This window comes from Pleurodeles waltl, chromosome 3_1 (genome assembly GCF_031143425.1).
Source record: "Pleurodeles waltl isolate 20211129_DDA chromosome 3_1, aPleWal1.hap1.20221129, whole genome shotgun sequence".
Lineage (NCBI taxonomy): Eukaryota > Metazoa > Chordata > Amphibia > Caudata > Salamandridae > Pleurodeles > Pleurodeles waltl.
Window position 1 is genome coordinate 1,741,240,312 of NC_090440.1, and position 17,508 is coordinate 1,741,257,819.

Genomic DNA, 17,508 nt, shown 5'->3' on the forward strand with positions numbered 1-17,508 from the left:
GCTGATCCTTATCAGCTGCTTGCGCCATTCCATAAATCGGGCACCCAGCTTGCACTCAGAAATGGTGCAAGCCGGCGGTAAACTTTTTGACACAAAACTGCGTTTGCGTAGTTTTGCGTCTAAGAATATAAATATGTGCCATTATACCTGGTGCAGGTATAATGTGGCATAAGGGGTGACAAAGTAGCAATTTTGGACTCGTAGGGCCACATTAGCATTAAAAAATGACGCTAATGTGGCGCAATGCCCTCTTAAATCTGGGCTATAGTTTGGTACAATCTTTTTATTTCACGAAGTTGCTTCTGAAAAACGCGAAGCACGTAAATCTCGATTGAAATAAATATATGGTATTAGGCGATGTCTTAAACCCTGTATTTCCTCGACTTCAATGACGAGATTAGGCAGTCAGACAAAGACGCTGAGATACAACATAGGAGACGTCGTGCAACTTCTACGCTTACGTTGTACACATATAAGAACAAAAACCAGGCGGTAGAACACTTGCTGACATGACCAGGTTCGACGTTTACTGGCCGAACAGTTATTAACACGTCTTGGGTCTTTCTTCAGGATAAATATTTGCCAGTTCCAAACCGCATCCCTCATGACTCGGCCATGGACAGTCACCGCTCTCAGCTTTGAGCAGCGTCCCACGATGTTTCGAAAACACACAGCACACGTGAGGACTCCGCAGCCAATAAAGCAGTTAGAATTGTTGCGAAACTCACTTGGATTGGCCGAATTACCACATGTGCTCCAATCGTCGATTACTTTACACAAGTCCCTCCACAACAAAACTCACATTTTATGCGTTTAACCGTGTGATTGGCTGCCTGCTTTCCGACCTGGAAGTACTAACGCCACGGACTAAAACATACTGTTCGCTAAAAAATAAATAACCGTCAATGGACATTAAGCTGAATTTGTGAACTGTCTGTGTAAGTAGGGCATATGTGCTCCTCTTCCAAGACTTTTTTAAGTAAAAAAAAACGTATTATGGGACTATGTTACTTGTTGCTTTTCATTGTAACTCCTGTTTGCCACGAAATGACGTTATTCCTTATTTGGTGCTCACTGGATTTTAAAAGAAAAAAAGATCAAACCCGCTGTACCAAAAACGATGAGCAGATTTTTACTTCTGTGTACAATGGAAGATAAGGAGTAGTTAGGTAGTGTACGCTTTCATGTATATTTTGTCGAGAAAAAACAGTGGCCAGTCCAGTGTGTGTTCCCACAGCCAAACTTAACTATGATGCCAAAGCACACAAAATATACCGAAGGTCTAAAACAGGAGCAGAAAATCAGCGAGTTTGACTGAGGTATTACTTCTAACGATCACCATCATCTTGATAGGTGTAGACAGATGCCAACGTTATGTGTACATCTCTACCTGCTCTCTTGCTTTATTTCTTCGTTTGTCCTCTCCAGGTGTGTTACTGTGTGGCGCCATGACAGAACGTGCCTTCCAGAACCCCTATCCCGACTTCAACCCCAGTCAGCTCTCCGGTCACTTTGACTCAGCCGGCAGGGTGAGTTTGTGGATCAGAGTGACTTGTCTTGCGTAGAATACATTGCAGTCAATTCACTTGTAAATATTTGTCGAGTATAGGTCAAGAGGTCCCCAGTTGAAAGCACCATGCCTTTTAGTCACTCAAACAAGTACACCCTTCTCGGACCCTTGATCACTGCGCATCAACGTTGCAGTTGGTAGGTGATACAAAGGGCATACTCGGTGTTCTATGATCCTTGTCAAATTTTCTGTGATGTTGCTGGATGGCACAGCAGTTTTTCAGATCCTCAAGGGAAACGGACGGTGGTGAGACATCTCTTTGTGTTTACATAAAAAAGGATATGGGGGGCATACACAAACCTCTCAAAAACCTGCTTAACACAGGTCTAAGATACACGAGTCCAGTGATTTACTCTTTATTACAGCCGTGGTACACCCGAGGACTTTGGTTCCAGGCAGCTCTCCGTTTAACTGCCCCCTTAGAAACACGACATACCATTCCTAATAACCTCATAAAGAATCAGAAGAGAAGAGAACAGTATAGCAGCCTCCATAGTACCAAATATGAAATACCAAACCCAACATAACACACCTCCCCTTCACGAAATTATTATTAATATTATGGGAATGGGTAAAAGACAATTCTAGCATTTTGAATAAGAAAATATACAAATAACTACAATTCTAGTTGCAAACGCCATCGCTCAACTTTTTTGGTTTAAAAACATCTTCCATGTCTTCAAAATGATGACCTGCTTTACTCACATCACCTTCCGCAAACATAGCATCAATTCCATGTTTCTGCGTTCACACCACTATCTTCCTCATCCAATCTAACTTAAATTTATTGTACCTTTTGAGTGATTTTATTTCCCTCAGCTCCCTTACAGTTGGAGACATGTCACAGGTGTCATACCTTCCCATCACTCAGTAGAACAGACTTACACAGAACTTTTTTTTACTAACAAAGGTTGATAAAATAAATCTGCGCTCACCCTTCTTGACCATAACTTTTTTTTAACTCCGACCACCAGCTTCCATCTGTAATACTTTTGTACTATATATGTCGTCATGTTTCTTTTTGTATACCAATTATGCACGCTCAGTTTTTCCTTACTACCTCAGGGGACCACTCTACTTGCCTAGATTTTGGCATCCAACCAGATTGTCCTTAGAAAAAAAGAGGTCTTCCTTTCATCATTTCAAAAGGACCATGGCTTGTTATAATATTGGGAGTAATTCCTTATGCACATGCAAAATGCTGCTCTTTGCTAGATGTAGGTTTCCCCCTGTGAAAAGTATTGAAGCATCCCAAGGCAATGTTACCCTCAGGATGATAGATTGTGGTAGTTCTATGTTTGATCTCATTCCTTATTAAAACGTTTAAGGAAAAATCAATCAGACATGATTGTGAATAATTATCACTAATTATGCTTTTAAGTACATTTTCCCTCAAAAATAACGTGATCAACAACCTGACTACAGCATCAGATTCTGCTTTAGGCACGAATTCAGTTTTAGCCCATTTAGAAAAATTATCCAGTAAAACAATAAAATATACATCCTGTTAGACCTGGCATCCTTGGCATGGTTTCCGCTGTCTTTGTGCCTCTGCTTCCTTTATTTGTAACTGTGTGCTGGACTTAGTTTTTGCTGGTTTTTGGTACTCTGGGCACTTTACCACAGCTGACCAGTGCTAAAGTGCAAGTGCTCCCCGTATAAACTGTCATTAAGATTGGTTATCCCTGATTTGCTTATATGATTTACTGGTAAGTCCCTAGTAAAATGCACCAGAGATGCCCAGAGCCTGTAAATCAAATGCTACCAGTGGGCCTGTAGCACTGATTGTGCCACCCACATGGGTAGCCCTGTAAACATGTCTCACACCTGCTGCCTCAATGGCTATGTGTACAGTCTTAAACTGCCATTTTGACCTGGTAAGTACACCCACTTGTCAGGCCCAAACCTTCTCTTTTACTACATGTAGGTCACCCCTAAGGTAACCCAAGGCAGACCCATGGGCAGGGTACAGTGTATGTAAACGGTAGGACATGTACTGGTGTGCTTCATATGTCTTGATAATGAAATACTGCTAAATTTGTTTTTCACTATTGCAAGACCTATCTCTCCCATAGGGTAACTTGGGGATTTCCTTGAAATATATTTGAAGTGTAATTTCCCTTTGGGAGCTGATAGAGATGTGGCGTTTGGGGTCTCTGAACTCACAATTTCAAAATACATCTTTTGGTGAAGTTGGTTTTTGAACTGTGAGTTTGAAAATGCCACTTTTAGAAAGTGGGCATGTTTTTGTTTCACCATTCTGTGCCTCTGCCTGTCTGCTGAATATACGTCTGGGTCAGGGGAAAAGTTGGTATGTTTGTGAATTCACTCTAGACTGTCACACAAAGGGAGCTGAAGCATGCCCTGCTTATCCTGATGGGTTTTCCTGAGCTAGAGTGGTGGGATTAACTGTCACTTGCACCTGAATAGGTCTGTGCCTGCTATCACACAAAGCAGTCTTCAACACCGTGGAGTGTGTTTTGGGCCAGGGCAGGAAAGGCAGGGTCTTGTGCACTACAGAGATTTCTCTTTGAAATTTTCCCACTCCAAAGGGAGAAATGGGTATAAGTACTGGACCTCTGACACCACATAGTTAGAATCCTTCTGAACTGAGGAAACTTTGCCAGGAAGAAGAGCTAGATGCTGTATGAGGGACTGCCACTCTGCCAGTTGCGCTTGCGCCTTCTGTTCTGGGAGTGAAAAGGCTGGACTTGGCTTTCTACATCCTGGTTCCAAAGGTTCTCCAAGGGCTCAGACTGAGCTTGCCTCCCGTTATGAAGACTCAGGGACGTCAAAGACTTCATCTGTCAATGCCTGGGCTTTTCTGCTGAGAGTTCTAACGTGCCAAATGGTGCCAACTCTAGTCCCTGGGCCCTTGGAAGTGCGAGCTGGTGGCTTGAAGGAGAAAATCCACGCTTCAATGCAATGCGCCTGTCTTGTGGATGAAAAATTAATGCAGCGCCTGTCTCGCAGCTGCAGAATTGACACAGCACCTGTTTCACCGCTGTCCCATCAACAGAGCACATCTGGTTTTTCCATGCATTGTCCCTGGGCGCCAATTTTTTATCGACACAGCAGTAAGGAACCAAGGCTGCATGTCCTGAAATCGACACATCGCCTTTCCTCTGAGGAAAGAATCAACACATCACCTCCCCTATCAGTAAGGAACCAACACATTGTCTCACCTGCGAAGGAAGAATCAACGCATCGCTTTCCCTGCACAGTAAGGAACCAACGCTTTGCAACGCAACACAGCTGTTTTTGGCGCTTACCAGATACTTTGTGCTAAAGAGATAACTCCATTGATTCCTGTGGATTAAGACATGCTTAAACTTTTAAAAAGAGATATTTTGACTTGTGTATGTTGGAATTTTGTCCTTTTAGTCTTGTTTTACTCAGATAAACAATAGCTATTTTTCTAACAGGGTGTGGAGTCCTTTTGAAGTGTTTTCACTGTGTTACTGTGTGTGTGTACAAATACTTCACACATTGCCTCTTAGGTAAGCCTTACTGCTTGAGCTAATCTATCAAAAGGGTGAGCAGGGTTTATCGTATCTGTGTGAATCCCTTACTCTGACTAGAGTGAGGGTCCCTACTTGGACAGAGTGCAAACCACTGCCAACTGGAAACCCCGTTTTTAACACTTACACTTACACATTTTTTTAATTTAGCGCAGTAAGACACTATAACAAAAATGGAGTTAACAGGAATGTGACAGCCGGAAAGTATGCTTTGATTAAAGATCATCCCAAGCGAGTTAGGGATAGAAGGATTTAGCTTAATTGTCAATATGGGCAAAATGGTTTTGTCACTTGATCCATGTAACATAATCATTACCTCCTGTATTTGCTTAGTGGTCTGGGGTGCTTGGGAATGAATCGACACATCCAAGATGTAACAGTGAAGGAAACTAGCACTTACAAGTTAATCTGAGGTAAGGTTCCACTGGCCAATCACAAACCCCCGCCTCCTCCAAACCACTGAGCCATGAAGTTAAAACATGGTGTCGGGCGTGGTTCATTGTTAATGAGCGCTGAGACCAGTTTTGCCATTGATGTGCACTGAGCTGTCAGAGTTCATTTCCTCGGTTAAGAGTGAGGGGGTGAACATGTACAGAACTCAGCGGGTCAAATTCCACCAGGCTTATTTTTTGTATCTATTCTATTTGTGGTACCCTTTTAGTTACAGTATAGTTTTTGAAAATGGAACTGACGTGAGTCACATTTTTAAAGAAAATTGGCTTGGTAAAATATTTCCCTGTGTTCACTTTGCCTTTTCTAAATTTTTTCTATAATTCACCCGTTTTAACTTTACTAAGTGGCAGCGAACACAGATGTTGATAGATTAATGGCCTCTTTTTTCCTAAGCACCCCAGGCAATCCAGCCTTTTAAATGAGATAAATGTCATCATGTATAAAGCACCATGTGGCAAGGGTAATATATATGCATGTTTCCACCTTCATGGATATAAGAAATTTCGTTCTCATGCAGCTATCTCTAGTTCTTGTGTAATGATTTCTGCATTTTAATTTGTGTTTTCAGTTTGCTTATCCTAAAGTTAATTTTATATATTGCATAAACCCTTGTGTATTGTCCCGAGTAGGCCCAAAGAAGGAGGGCTGAAACGCGTCGACTATCCTGAACATACAGAGCCACATTGCCGGCCGTCCAAACGCCACCGCGAGTCTGGCGGTTAGTAGACTGCCATACTCGTAATGATGCCCTAAGTCTAGGGCTATAAAAAGAACCACTCAACATAAAATTCTAAAGTTATCAACCTCGTGGGTTTATTAAAAAATAGTATCATTACAAAAAGCAAAAAAGTTGTTACTAAAATAACCGCATAATCATAAGCCGCTAACTGTAAATAGACGACACAGAGTCCATCTGTAAAGAAAGCCCAAAAGATTTGGTTTTCCTCCAAAATAACACGTCTTTTTCGAAAGTTTTAGGGGCAGAAGACACACACAATTCAAGACATGATATTATGTAGAAGGGTTAAAGTAAATACTTTGCATTTCTGACAACCAGTCAATCTGTTAGTTTTACAACAGTAATCTGCTAGTAGCTCCTACCTCCTAAGGCATCCTGTTGGTTGGAGCTACACATATTTAATTAGGGAGATTGAATAAATATTATACATTTGTATTAGGACAAACCACAGCTAAAGTCGAATTTCATAGTTTTTGTGACATAGAGAAAACATGCACGCGGAAAGCTTGTGCACCCAAAATAAACATGCACTTTTCAGCAGCATTTCATGAATGATTGCCAGTGTGGTCTGATGTGGCGTAATTATGCCAGCTGGACCACTCATAAATTAATAATTATTTTCTAGCACATTGAAACTCATCTACAATTACCACCCTCTAATAATTGCCTTACACCTCTACATCTTTTTTTTATTCTTGGTTGCATCTGTTTCTTCTGCTAGGCTTTGAGATCATCATACATTCTGGCTGTCATCTCATGAAGAGCAGTCTCTTCGGTTCATCCAGCGCATTGTTTTCATCTTCTTGCCTCTCAAATTATAACTAAAGCTCCTGGTTTTCCGTTTAAACGGATTCTTACATATAAATATAGACAGAAAACTAATTTCATTTGTGTGTATTTATAAAATAGAAACTGGAAAATACGGACAAATTGTGCCGCGCAGCCCTGCTCCAGTGAAGGGTTGCAGCGCCAAGCCCCTCTTCCTAATCTACACCACAATGACCTGTTTAAGACGAGCTACTCGAATTGACATCAGCAAATGTTGCATGTTAAGGGGTTGGGGGTCACTGTAAGAAGTGCGAGCACTTGACATTTAAATCAGTACTGCGTCCATCCTAGAATGCATAGTAGCCGAGCACGAGGTGTTAATATGTGCATTAGCAGTCTGACTCACTGATACAAAAAGCCTTAGGCACCATCTGGTCGGACCTCCTCGGGTCAGCGCTAATAAAATAGCCTATGAATACCAATGAGTGGCAGCAAGGAGGCCTGTTAGCAGGTAGTGGTGTGCTCGGTGGAACATGGCAGGCACTGGGGAATTTCAAAACTAATACACCAGCAGTGTACATACATGATGGTGACTATTTCAAGAAAAAATTAAATACTTTCATTTGTTTAACTGCGCGTGGAATGCCAACTGCTTCTTTGCAATTAGCCCTCTCCTGCGAGTTGTGTGGATCGCAGTCTTTCCTTTTTTGCTGTTGCCTTTGTGAAGTATTTTCCCATTTGCTTTCATTCCACTTCTCAACTTCCTCGATAACATTGTGCTTTCTCTTTGCATCTTTTGAAGGATTAGAACAGGTTGCAACTTAACTGTGGGGAGAGATTTTGTAATGCAGTGCGTGTTTGGTACCATCCAAGAGAAAGCCCTCGACTGGACCACATCCTTCTTCTCCGGCAGAACCCGGAGAGTCCGCCTCCCCCCTTTCCAATCCGAAGCCACCCACATCATCTGCGGCGTACCCCAGGGCTCACACAACCTCAGCATCATCTCCTACGCCGACAACACCCAACTCATCCTCTCCCTCACCAAGGACCCACACACCGCCAAAACCAACCTCCACAAGAGCATGAAGGCCGTCGCCGACTGGATGAGAGGCAGCCGGCTGAAACTGAACTCAGACAAAATGGAGGTCCTCATCCTTGGGCCCACCCCCTCCACCTGGGACGACTCGTGGTGGCCAGCCTCGCTGGGTACCCCACCAACACCAACTGACCACGCACGCAACCTTGGCTTCATCCCCGACTTATCCGTCTCCATGTCAAAGCAGGTCAACGCCATCTCCTCCTGCTACAACACCCTCCGCATGCTTCGCAGGATCTACAAATGGATCCCATCCGAAACAAGAAAAACAGTAACACAGGCCCTCGTCAGCAGCAGGCTCGACTACGGCAACATTAGCTACGCAGGCATCCCGTCCAAACACCTACAACGCCTCCAGCGCATCCAAAACGCCTCCGCCCGACTCATCCTCAACATTCCCCGCCGCAGCCACATCACCCCCCACCTGAGAAACCTGCACTGGCTCCCCGTCAACAAGAGGATCACCTTCAAACTCCTCACCCACGCACACAAAGCACTCCACAACACCGGACCAGCCTACCTTAGCAACAGACTCAGCTTCTACACCCCCACCCGACAACTCCGATCTTCCAACCTCGCCCTTGCCCCCTTCCCCCGCATCCGACGCAAATCCTCCGGCGGCAGATCTTTTTCCTACCTCGCCGCCAAGACCTGGAATACCCTCCCGTCTGACCTAAGACAGATCCAGGACCTGCTCACCTTCAGAAGACACCTCAAGACCTGGCTCTTCGAGCAGTAGCAGCACCCCCCATTTTTTCCCCAGCGCTTTGAGACCCTCACAGGTATGTAGTGCGCTTTATAAATGTATTGATTGATTGATTGATTGACCACAATAACAAATATTTCAAACCCTGCTAAAAGAGGGGCTGCATCCCCATCACCCCCTCCTAGACCATGCTGCTTAACTTAACATTCTCCGCGTTCCCAGCATGTCTGTAGAATAAATGCACACTTTTTGTTTATAATGGGACAATTATTCTTTCTGTTTTTTTCAGTTTTGTTTGGTAACTTTTTAAGTGTGTGCAGCCTTTGAAATCCCTCCATAGCCCCTCTCTTGCATGTATGTCATTTGTTTTATAGGGCCCCTCTTACCAGCGTAGGGTGTTGGAGCACTTCACATCACACACACACATACTGAGACAATGAATAATCCATGTGTAAATCAGTGTATAGAAATGTTATATAAGACAAATGGTGTAGGTGCAGGATTCACATGTCATCCATACTGTAAGGCATTTTTTAAGAGTGCTTGGTCTGGGAAACATAAACTCAGGATTGTTGACTTTAAGAATAACGATTTATTTGTACCCAAACAAACCCTTTGTAGCAAAATTAGGATAATCAAAGACTGACAAAAAAAACAGATGAATGCATTGTGTTTACTTAATTTGCCGTATATATAGATATATCTAAACCTATAACAAACAACTTCAAGTGTGCATTGCATATTTAATTTAATGCAAAAAACCTCTAGCTGCAGAGTCATCTTTTGCTTGCGATAAAAAATAAATGTGGATAAATACAGATAAAACGACCAAAAAATAAATATGGATAAAAACAGACGGAAATGATAAAGTAAATGCCATAAAATCGGGAGCCCTAATTATAACTAAAACCTTTAATGCAAATTGCTTCTGAAAACTTAAACATTAGAACAAGACTATTAGTATTAGTGCAACAGCTATTTTTATTAATACACTTTTATCAGCCTCGCTAAACCATGAACTGTTCATTTTCAAGTCCCGGCTTCACCCATCAGGTGAATCACGTTCAGAATGGAAATTATGTTATCAGTATATTTAATAATATTCTCAGTGTTATGGGGTATGTAAGTAGAACAAAGGTGAAACTTCACATCTCAAGCTCCTTCTTAAGCCAAAAGCAATCTAAAGATTGGCAATTTTGGATCACCATAGATCTTACTGCAAACATTTTTTCATTAATTATAGTTAAAGCACCAGCTGTGTTAATTTCCAAGCACTCCACTAAAGTAGACTGTTTTCTAATCATAGCAGAATCTAAAGCTATTCCTATAGGAGTGTAGGAAAGTAACCTCTTTCTAGCATGGTTACCCCCATTTTTTGCCTGTCAGTATGTTTGACTGTGTCTACTGGGACCCTGCAAATGAGGACCCCAGTAGTTATGCTCTCTCCCTTAAATTATGGTTATTACATACTGGTAACCCACTATTTCATCCCAAATTAGCATACTGGTCACCCCTTATAAGTCCCTAGTGTATGGTACTTAGTTACCCTGGGCGTTCCAGGGGATTCCTATGGCCTGCAGCATTACTTTTGCCACCCATGGGGAGCCCATGCAGAGGCTTCCCCCAGCACTTTATCCTACGACGCACAGCTTCCTGAGTGGTTCTCCGGTGGCGTGGGATCCCTTTGTGTAGTGCTGTGTGGGCCTCCTTTTGCACCTTCTTTGTCCCCGTGTTGTGGGACTCCTGTGCGTGCTGCCTTGTCTTCTGAGGGCTCACAGAGTTGCTGGGACCCCTTTCTGACTGCCTCTCCTAGGTAGAGTCCGCCAGGTCCCTCCTGGTCCTGGGCAGCGCCATTTTCTGCTAACCGCGAGCTTTGCGTGTTCCAAGATTTCTTGGCGGAATCTAGTGAAGCAAACCAGACTGCATTCTTCCATCCGGCGTAGGACATCTTCTGCACCAACCAGAAACCTGCATCGGTCTTCTTGGGTGCAATACTGACTGTTGTTCCTTACCAGTGGTTCCTCTTTTGCACCTTCACCCGGGTTAGCAGGGGCTCCTGTTCTCCCTGGACTCTTCAGTGCTTCTTGGACTTGGTCCCCTTCTTCCACAGGTCTTCAAGTCCAGGAATCCATCGTTGATGTCTTGCAGTCTCTTCTGGTTATTGCATAATCTTCCTTCTTGTGTTCTTGTATGTCCTAGAAAAGTTACTGTGATTTACTCCTGCATTCCTGGGCTCGGGGTGGGTTCTATTACTTACCTTTTGTGTTTTGTAAAACTCACAGCGCCCCTCTACACACTACACTTCCCTAGGTGGGAAACCGACTTTCGCATTCCACTTTCTTAGTATATGGTTTGTGTTCCCTCTAGGCCCATTTCTAACTATTGTGATTTTCACTATTTGCACTGTTTTCTAACAGTTTTTACAGCTATTTCTGCATACTAGTGTATATAATTTGTGTATTACTTACCTCTTAAGGGAGTATAGTCTCTGTGGTATTTTTGGCATTTGTGTCACCAAAATAAAGTACTTTATTTTTGTAACACTGAGTATTTTCTTTCATGTGTGTGAGTACTGTGTGACTACAGTGGTATTGCATGAGCTTTGCATGTCTCCTAGTTGGGCCTTGGCTACTTATCCACACTAACCCTAGAGAGCCTGGCTTCTAGAAGCTGACTACATTTCACTAATAAGGGATAACTGGACCTGGTATAAGGTGTAAGTACATTTTGTACCCACTTCAAAACAGGCCAGCCTCCTACAAGAAGGAGTCAAAAAACCAAAACACATCTAGCACTTGTTGATCCACACTTTCTCTCTTCACTCTTCCATAACACACATCACTCAAACTTTTAACATAATAGATCTTTAGTGAAAATAAAGCTAATAATAAGATGCTGCCCAACCTTGATAGGAGTAAAATAAGCAGTTTTGTTACAAATGCAATACAAGCCTTAAAAGTTAGTATCAAGACTTCCTAACATATAAAATCTATCTATGATATATTTATAAGCACACACACTATTGCCTATATTAGGTAGATCATCCTTCTTGTTAATTTAGAAGATAGAAGAACTATCTTCTTTTTTTTCTTCCAGATTCTATGACTAGGATGTATTTGTGAATTCGTAATCACAATTGCTTCCTTCAGATCAAAATCCCTTTCTGCTGAACCCCTCAAGTACCCCTATTTTACTCTCTGCCTGTTACATTCTCTAATAAAATCATGCTCAACGTCACTCAGTTTACGTACATTCTGTATATTAGTGCTTCCTTTGTTAGGACTGTGAAACACTATAGCACCATTAATAGGCTCAGTTGCCTCAAAATTTGCGAGCACAGGTAATCTATGAATTGGGCGATTATATTCTATATTAGTTTCTTCTAAATAATTGTAGTGGATGATGATTCTATGCTAGACAGAACACGAAACACTATAGCTTAGTGATAGCTCCATAAGTAAAACCTTCAGAAATGAAAATTAATTATCTCTATAATTCTTTGGTGAATCAATAAGAATTTTCTACAAACTCTTCAGTGTAACTATATTTACAATGTAACCTATGATTTTAAGTATCATTGCAGAACATTAAACTATCATTTATGATTGGGAGATGTTCAGCAGAAGGATATAACTATGCCAACACACTAATTAGTCCAGTCAAACTATTGATTATAAAAATACAGAATACTGCAAGGGATGAATGGAACAACAAGATGTGGGATGACATTTAATTGCTGTCAAAAGTGGGGAGAATAGAACTTTTTGGCACACTGTTGCAGATGAAGGTCGTCAGATAACTCCAAAGGTCGACTTCCATATACAGCAGCAACCTTGGGTAGATAATTTCCAGGGGCTATACAACGACCCTAAAAGTGAGTGCCTATTTGAAATAGATTCAGGAAGATATAACTGCCATGATTCATGAAACACATGAGTAATCTCACTAGAAGAAACTTATCAGGCTATAGATAATACAATTTGTGGCAAGGAGCTGGGACCAGGTGAAATACAAGGTGACCTGTTTGTTGCAGAACCACATATCTGGGGCCCCTATATCAATAATGTAACCAATAGATTTCTATAAATGAATGAAATCCCACACTCTTGGTGGAGCACTGAAATTGTGCCAATCTTTAACAAGCATTTCCAGTGCAATGTGTCTCGTGTTTTCTCGAGTTAGAGCTATTAGCATTGTAAATTCCTAACTGGGCTTTTCTTGTCACATAAATTAAACATGAAAAGTAAAACAGTTGACATAAGCAATCCAATTCAAAGCGTCACGGCCACCATGAGCGTGAGTGCAAAGGAGAAACACAAAAGGAAAAAGAAGTTCGCTTGCAGTCAGACATATCGGCAAACCTACAGTTATCCATGTAACAGGGTCGATGGCCAAGGCGGTAACAAAACTGCCCCAAGGAGGGACAGACGTAAAGCATTTACCAATGCTAGCAAAGGATTTTTGAAAGGCAAGCTCATGAACGAGTGAGAGTGATGGGCGTGCAGTGGGCGTGGTTAAAAGCCCACAGATACATTACAACACGTCAGAGTGCTTGCACGCTCGACCTAAAAGGGGAGCTTGAGTTGTCCCTATCAACTAGAGACCTATTACTCTAATTGGCGATCTCCAAAAAATCTTTTGTTGTCAGATACACGGGAAGCTAATGTCATGTATGGAAGATAATAAGATGATATTAGACCTCCAAGTTTTGTTTAGAAAAAAGACAAGCACAGCAGATCAGATCTATTGGTTCCGAATCATATATTGGAAAGCTGTTCAGTTAGACAAGGGTCATCTTTACATTGCATTTGTTGACCTTAGGTCAGGATTTGATCTTATTCCTCTCCCTAAATCGTGGAGTGTGCTAGCTCAAATGGGAGCACCTGAAAATATTCTTTCCATTTTGATAAGGCTACATAGTAACAATTATGCACATGTGCGATGGAGCAACTCAAGAGAATTGACAAAACCATATAACAGCACCTAAAAGAGTAAGACAGGGGTGTACCCGTGCCCCAATCCGTTTTTCACTTTACATAAACAATGTGGTTGCTCATTTGGATATTCCAGGTAGTGATACCCCAAAAAGTGGATTTCAGTTCCAGCCCTGCTCTTTGCAGATGATACACTTTTGTTATCCATAACTCTAATGGACCTCCACGTCATAGTAATCATCTTTATTGATTTTTGCAGGCAGTGTGGGTTGGAAATGAATGCAGCTAAATTAAAATGTGTGGTATTTAACCCATACCATTCATTTACTGCCATTCTCCAGGATGAGAGTGAAAGATTAGAGTGGATTTCTGATTTCGAATATCTGGGTGTGAGCTTGACTTGTAATATAGAGTGGTCATGAGAAATTGACAAAAGTATCCTAAAACTTCAATGTCAGTCATCTGCTATTTTGGGATTGTATCAAAGAACCCACACTCATCCAATTTCACCAGCTATGGAAATTTAGAGAACCAAGGCAGTAGGCGTAGCACTGTATGGAGCTGACCTGTGGGGACAAAAAAGAAAACAGTAAATTAGCTAGAGCAGAAAATACATTTTCTCAGGTCTGTTCTGTGCTTGCCACAGAGGGTCCCCCTTCCTGCCCGTGTGTATCGATTTTGGCCATCACCCAGTTGAGAATATAGTTAAATTGAGTCATCTTTTATATTGGCGGAGACTGCAGTACACAGAGAAACTTGGCCCCTATAGAACTGCATCAGAGGAAGTCCTACTGCTTAATAAAACAACATTGTAGGAGACTGTCTCTCTATGTAGTGTGCAAAGTTGGGCAACTGTGCAGGAGGTCCAGGCAACCAAACGTTGGTTGCCAGAGTCAAAAACAAGATCACCTAATGCTCTAATTTTTGAGGTAGCTTCGTCGAGCAGTTAGACCAATCTTGGAGAAGTGCAAAGTATTAGTTGTACTCACAGTATCAATCATGCATCAAACACATTTGAAGAAATAACTCAATTTATAAAAATACTTCACATTTTATATAAATTTTAAGACCAAGATTATCAAAATTGATTAAGTACTTTTTAAGATATGTATTTTTAAAGTTTTAATAAATGCAGTCTTTCTATGCGTAATTACGCACCATAGGACTCAATAGGCAGTCACTTTTAAAAATGCATATAAAATCGCACAATGTGTTTACCAGGTTTCGCTTTTGCAGGCTGGTCGAGGTCGTTGGTGGGCACACTGTGCCAGCTGGAGAGGCTCGGGTGGCTCCCAGTTCCAGCCCGGAGCAGCGCTGAAAAGTCTTTTGGAGCAGGTTCAGGGCCACTGAGGGAGACCACATAGAAAACGGTGGTTCTTGCAGATTTAAAGGTGGTGCCATGGGGTCCCCTTATGGTGTCGATGTTGCAAGGGGTGTGGGACTCTGGGGGCACAGCTGGTTCCTCCGTAGCAGGGTGCTGGGCAGCCGGGTGCAGAGCAAGTTAGTGATCCAGGAGTTGTGCTCAACGGAGCCTTTTGATGCTGGAGGTAAGTCTCTTTGAGGGCTGCTTACAGGACAACGTGGGCAGTCTGGTTCCTGAAGTCCCTCGCCTAGGGCTTCCTCCTGATCCTTTTTCAGCTCTGGGGGAGCGGGTTTTCTTATTGTCCAATGTCAGCTGACCAATATCCAGGGTATTAGTACGGTCCTGCCACCAGAGGGCATAGTGCCACCACACTTGCAGGGTTTGTCTTGGCGGTCGACAGTGTGTCATTGGGTCCGGCTGCTACTTCCGGTTCAGGTGATATCGGCCAGTCAGTGAAGTGATCCTCACTGGGTTGTTGGTTCTTTGCCGGTTGCAGAGTGGTACCTCCACTCTGGAGGGAGATCTTGGGCGATTTGTGATGCGTGGAGATGCTCTGGGTTTCTTGAGGTCAGTCCAGTGTCTAGCTCCTCGGCGGCTGCGATTGTGGGGTCCAGGGTTTAGCAGGCAGGGTTTGGCGCCTTTTTCTTGTGCAGCAGGCCCACAATTCTTGTGCGTTGGTTCTTCTTCGGGCTGGTCTTTGTCCTTTTGAATCTAATTATCTGGTCTAGAGATGCCCACTAAATACTGAATTTAGTGGGCATTTTAGGGGGAACCTGGTAGTGTCCACTTCCTGTGGGAAGGGTCACTGCCCTAAACCTAATTGGCTATTTTCCTTCTGTTGTATAGCTATTTTAGCCATGTTTTAGACAATTTATTTGAGCAAACTTGTCCTGTCGTTGTGCACTTTAGCCCAGTTACATATTATTCAGCATTGCTTTATTTTTCTAGCCTTAGCCACATTTGCGGTGTTGTTTTATTTTCTCTATCTAGTTGTTCTTTCGCCTAGGAAAGCATCACATTCTTAGTACTGCATTCATTTCACTTTGTGCTTTCCTGAAGGCTGCAGTCAGATAGGATTGCCGGCAAAAGTGCTACGCCGTGTCTCTGACATTCACAGAAACATACACATCCTTACTTGGGGACATTTTTCCTAGAACAGCCATTGTTTTATTATAAAACACTTCTCTGTCCCATACACATTAGAGGGAGATTCCAGCAAAATGACTACAACTGCATGCTGATTGCTGAATGTCTTCGCTACAGCTGCTTGCTTAGACTGCTGAATCCCTGGCCTACATGGGGGCGGTGTCTTTTTAGGCAACAGGATTCCTTGCTCAGGTGTGGGGGATGATGTCTTCCCAGGGGGGAAACCTGAAGGGAGGATTACGGCTTATCACACTGTGCTCTAACATAGCTTAAGTAGGATATATATATAATTCCTAGTGAAAGCATGGTGGGACTGTTTTTGTGTTTCACTCTCTTTATCATCCTAGTTATTGCAATACATGCCATTTTATCTAAGATGCAGTTACTTCAGTAAAACTTATTGCACTATACTCTGCTTCTGTTTGTCTTTGCGTGTGTGAGACTAATGTAACTGAGATAAAGGAATGAGATCTTATCGATCACGATTCCCCTGAGGAGTCCTCTCAGTCATGCGCCCGGTTGCCACAATCATCCCCGCTTTTGGGTGGAGATGAGGCACTGCTATTTGGCCAGAAAAACCCAGATTGAGTCGACAGGTGTCACATGGTGTGGGATTGTACTCAGTACGCTACAATTCAGGTGATTCTGCCTCCCAATTCCAGTAGTCTCATTAGGATAGTGAGAACTTACGCAACACTTCCATCCAGGATGTAAGAAAACGAAATTAGGGGTGGTGCATGCCAGGTGAGGCCACACCTCCTACCCTTTGTTAGGTTTCCCACCTTTGCTCCTGCCAAAATTAGGGGTTTGCAATGGGGGTTGTCCTCTACTGCTAGCAGCATGCGTGGCGGTCGAGTTTGAAGGGCGGTAAGCCCTTTGAAGCTCACCACCAGGACAGTGCACATTCCTGAGGGACGGGGTGTTAGCTCCTCCACCCAGGAAGGGCGTTGCCTTACAAACCGGAGAGACAGGGCTCTCCCCCAAGGTTTGCATATTGGCTGTCTGGAGGTGGCAGCTGGATAGAACCAGTCATCAACCATGCTAGAATAGTTAGCTTTTGCAGGGGACACCTCTAAGGCGGCCACTGGGTACCTTTAGGGATAAATCCGATACAGGCACCAGTTTGGATTTATCATTCTGAGTTGATTGATACCAAACCCAGTGGCCATTATGTAGCTGGGAAACTCATGTTGACCAGTGTCCAGCACATGT

General features: G+C 42.8%; 1 protein-coding gene across 2 annotated transcripts in view; it reads left to right on the top strand.

Moving 5' to 3' along the window:
* The first annotated feature begins 811 nt into the window (after nucleotides 1-811).
* The window catches only part of LANCL1 (LanC like glutathione S-transferase 1), a 378,881-nt gene continuing 362,184 nt past the window's right edge, over nucleotides 812-17,508 (top strand). Inside the window, exons 1-2 of one of the 2 annotated variants that reach the window (XM_069225656.1) lie at nucleotides 812-938; nucleotides 1,429-1,529. In XM_069225656.1, the coding sequence (XP_069081757.1) occupies nucleotides 1,449-1,529 (81 nt within the window). In that variant the 5' untranslated portion in view covers nucleotides 812-938; nucleotides 1,429-1,448. Of the gene's footprint in view, nucleotides 1,320-1,428; nucleotides 1,530-17,508 lie in introns of both variants that reach the window. The other variant, XM_069225657.1, reaches the window with a different exon arrangement.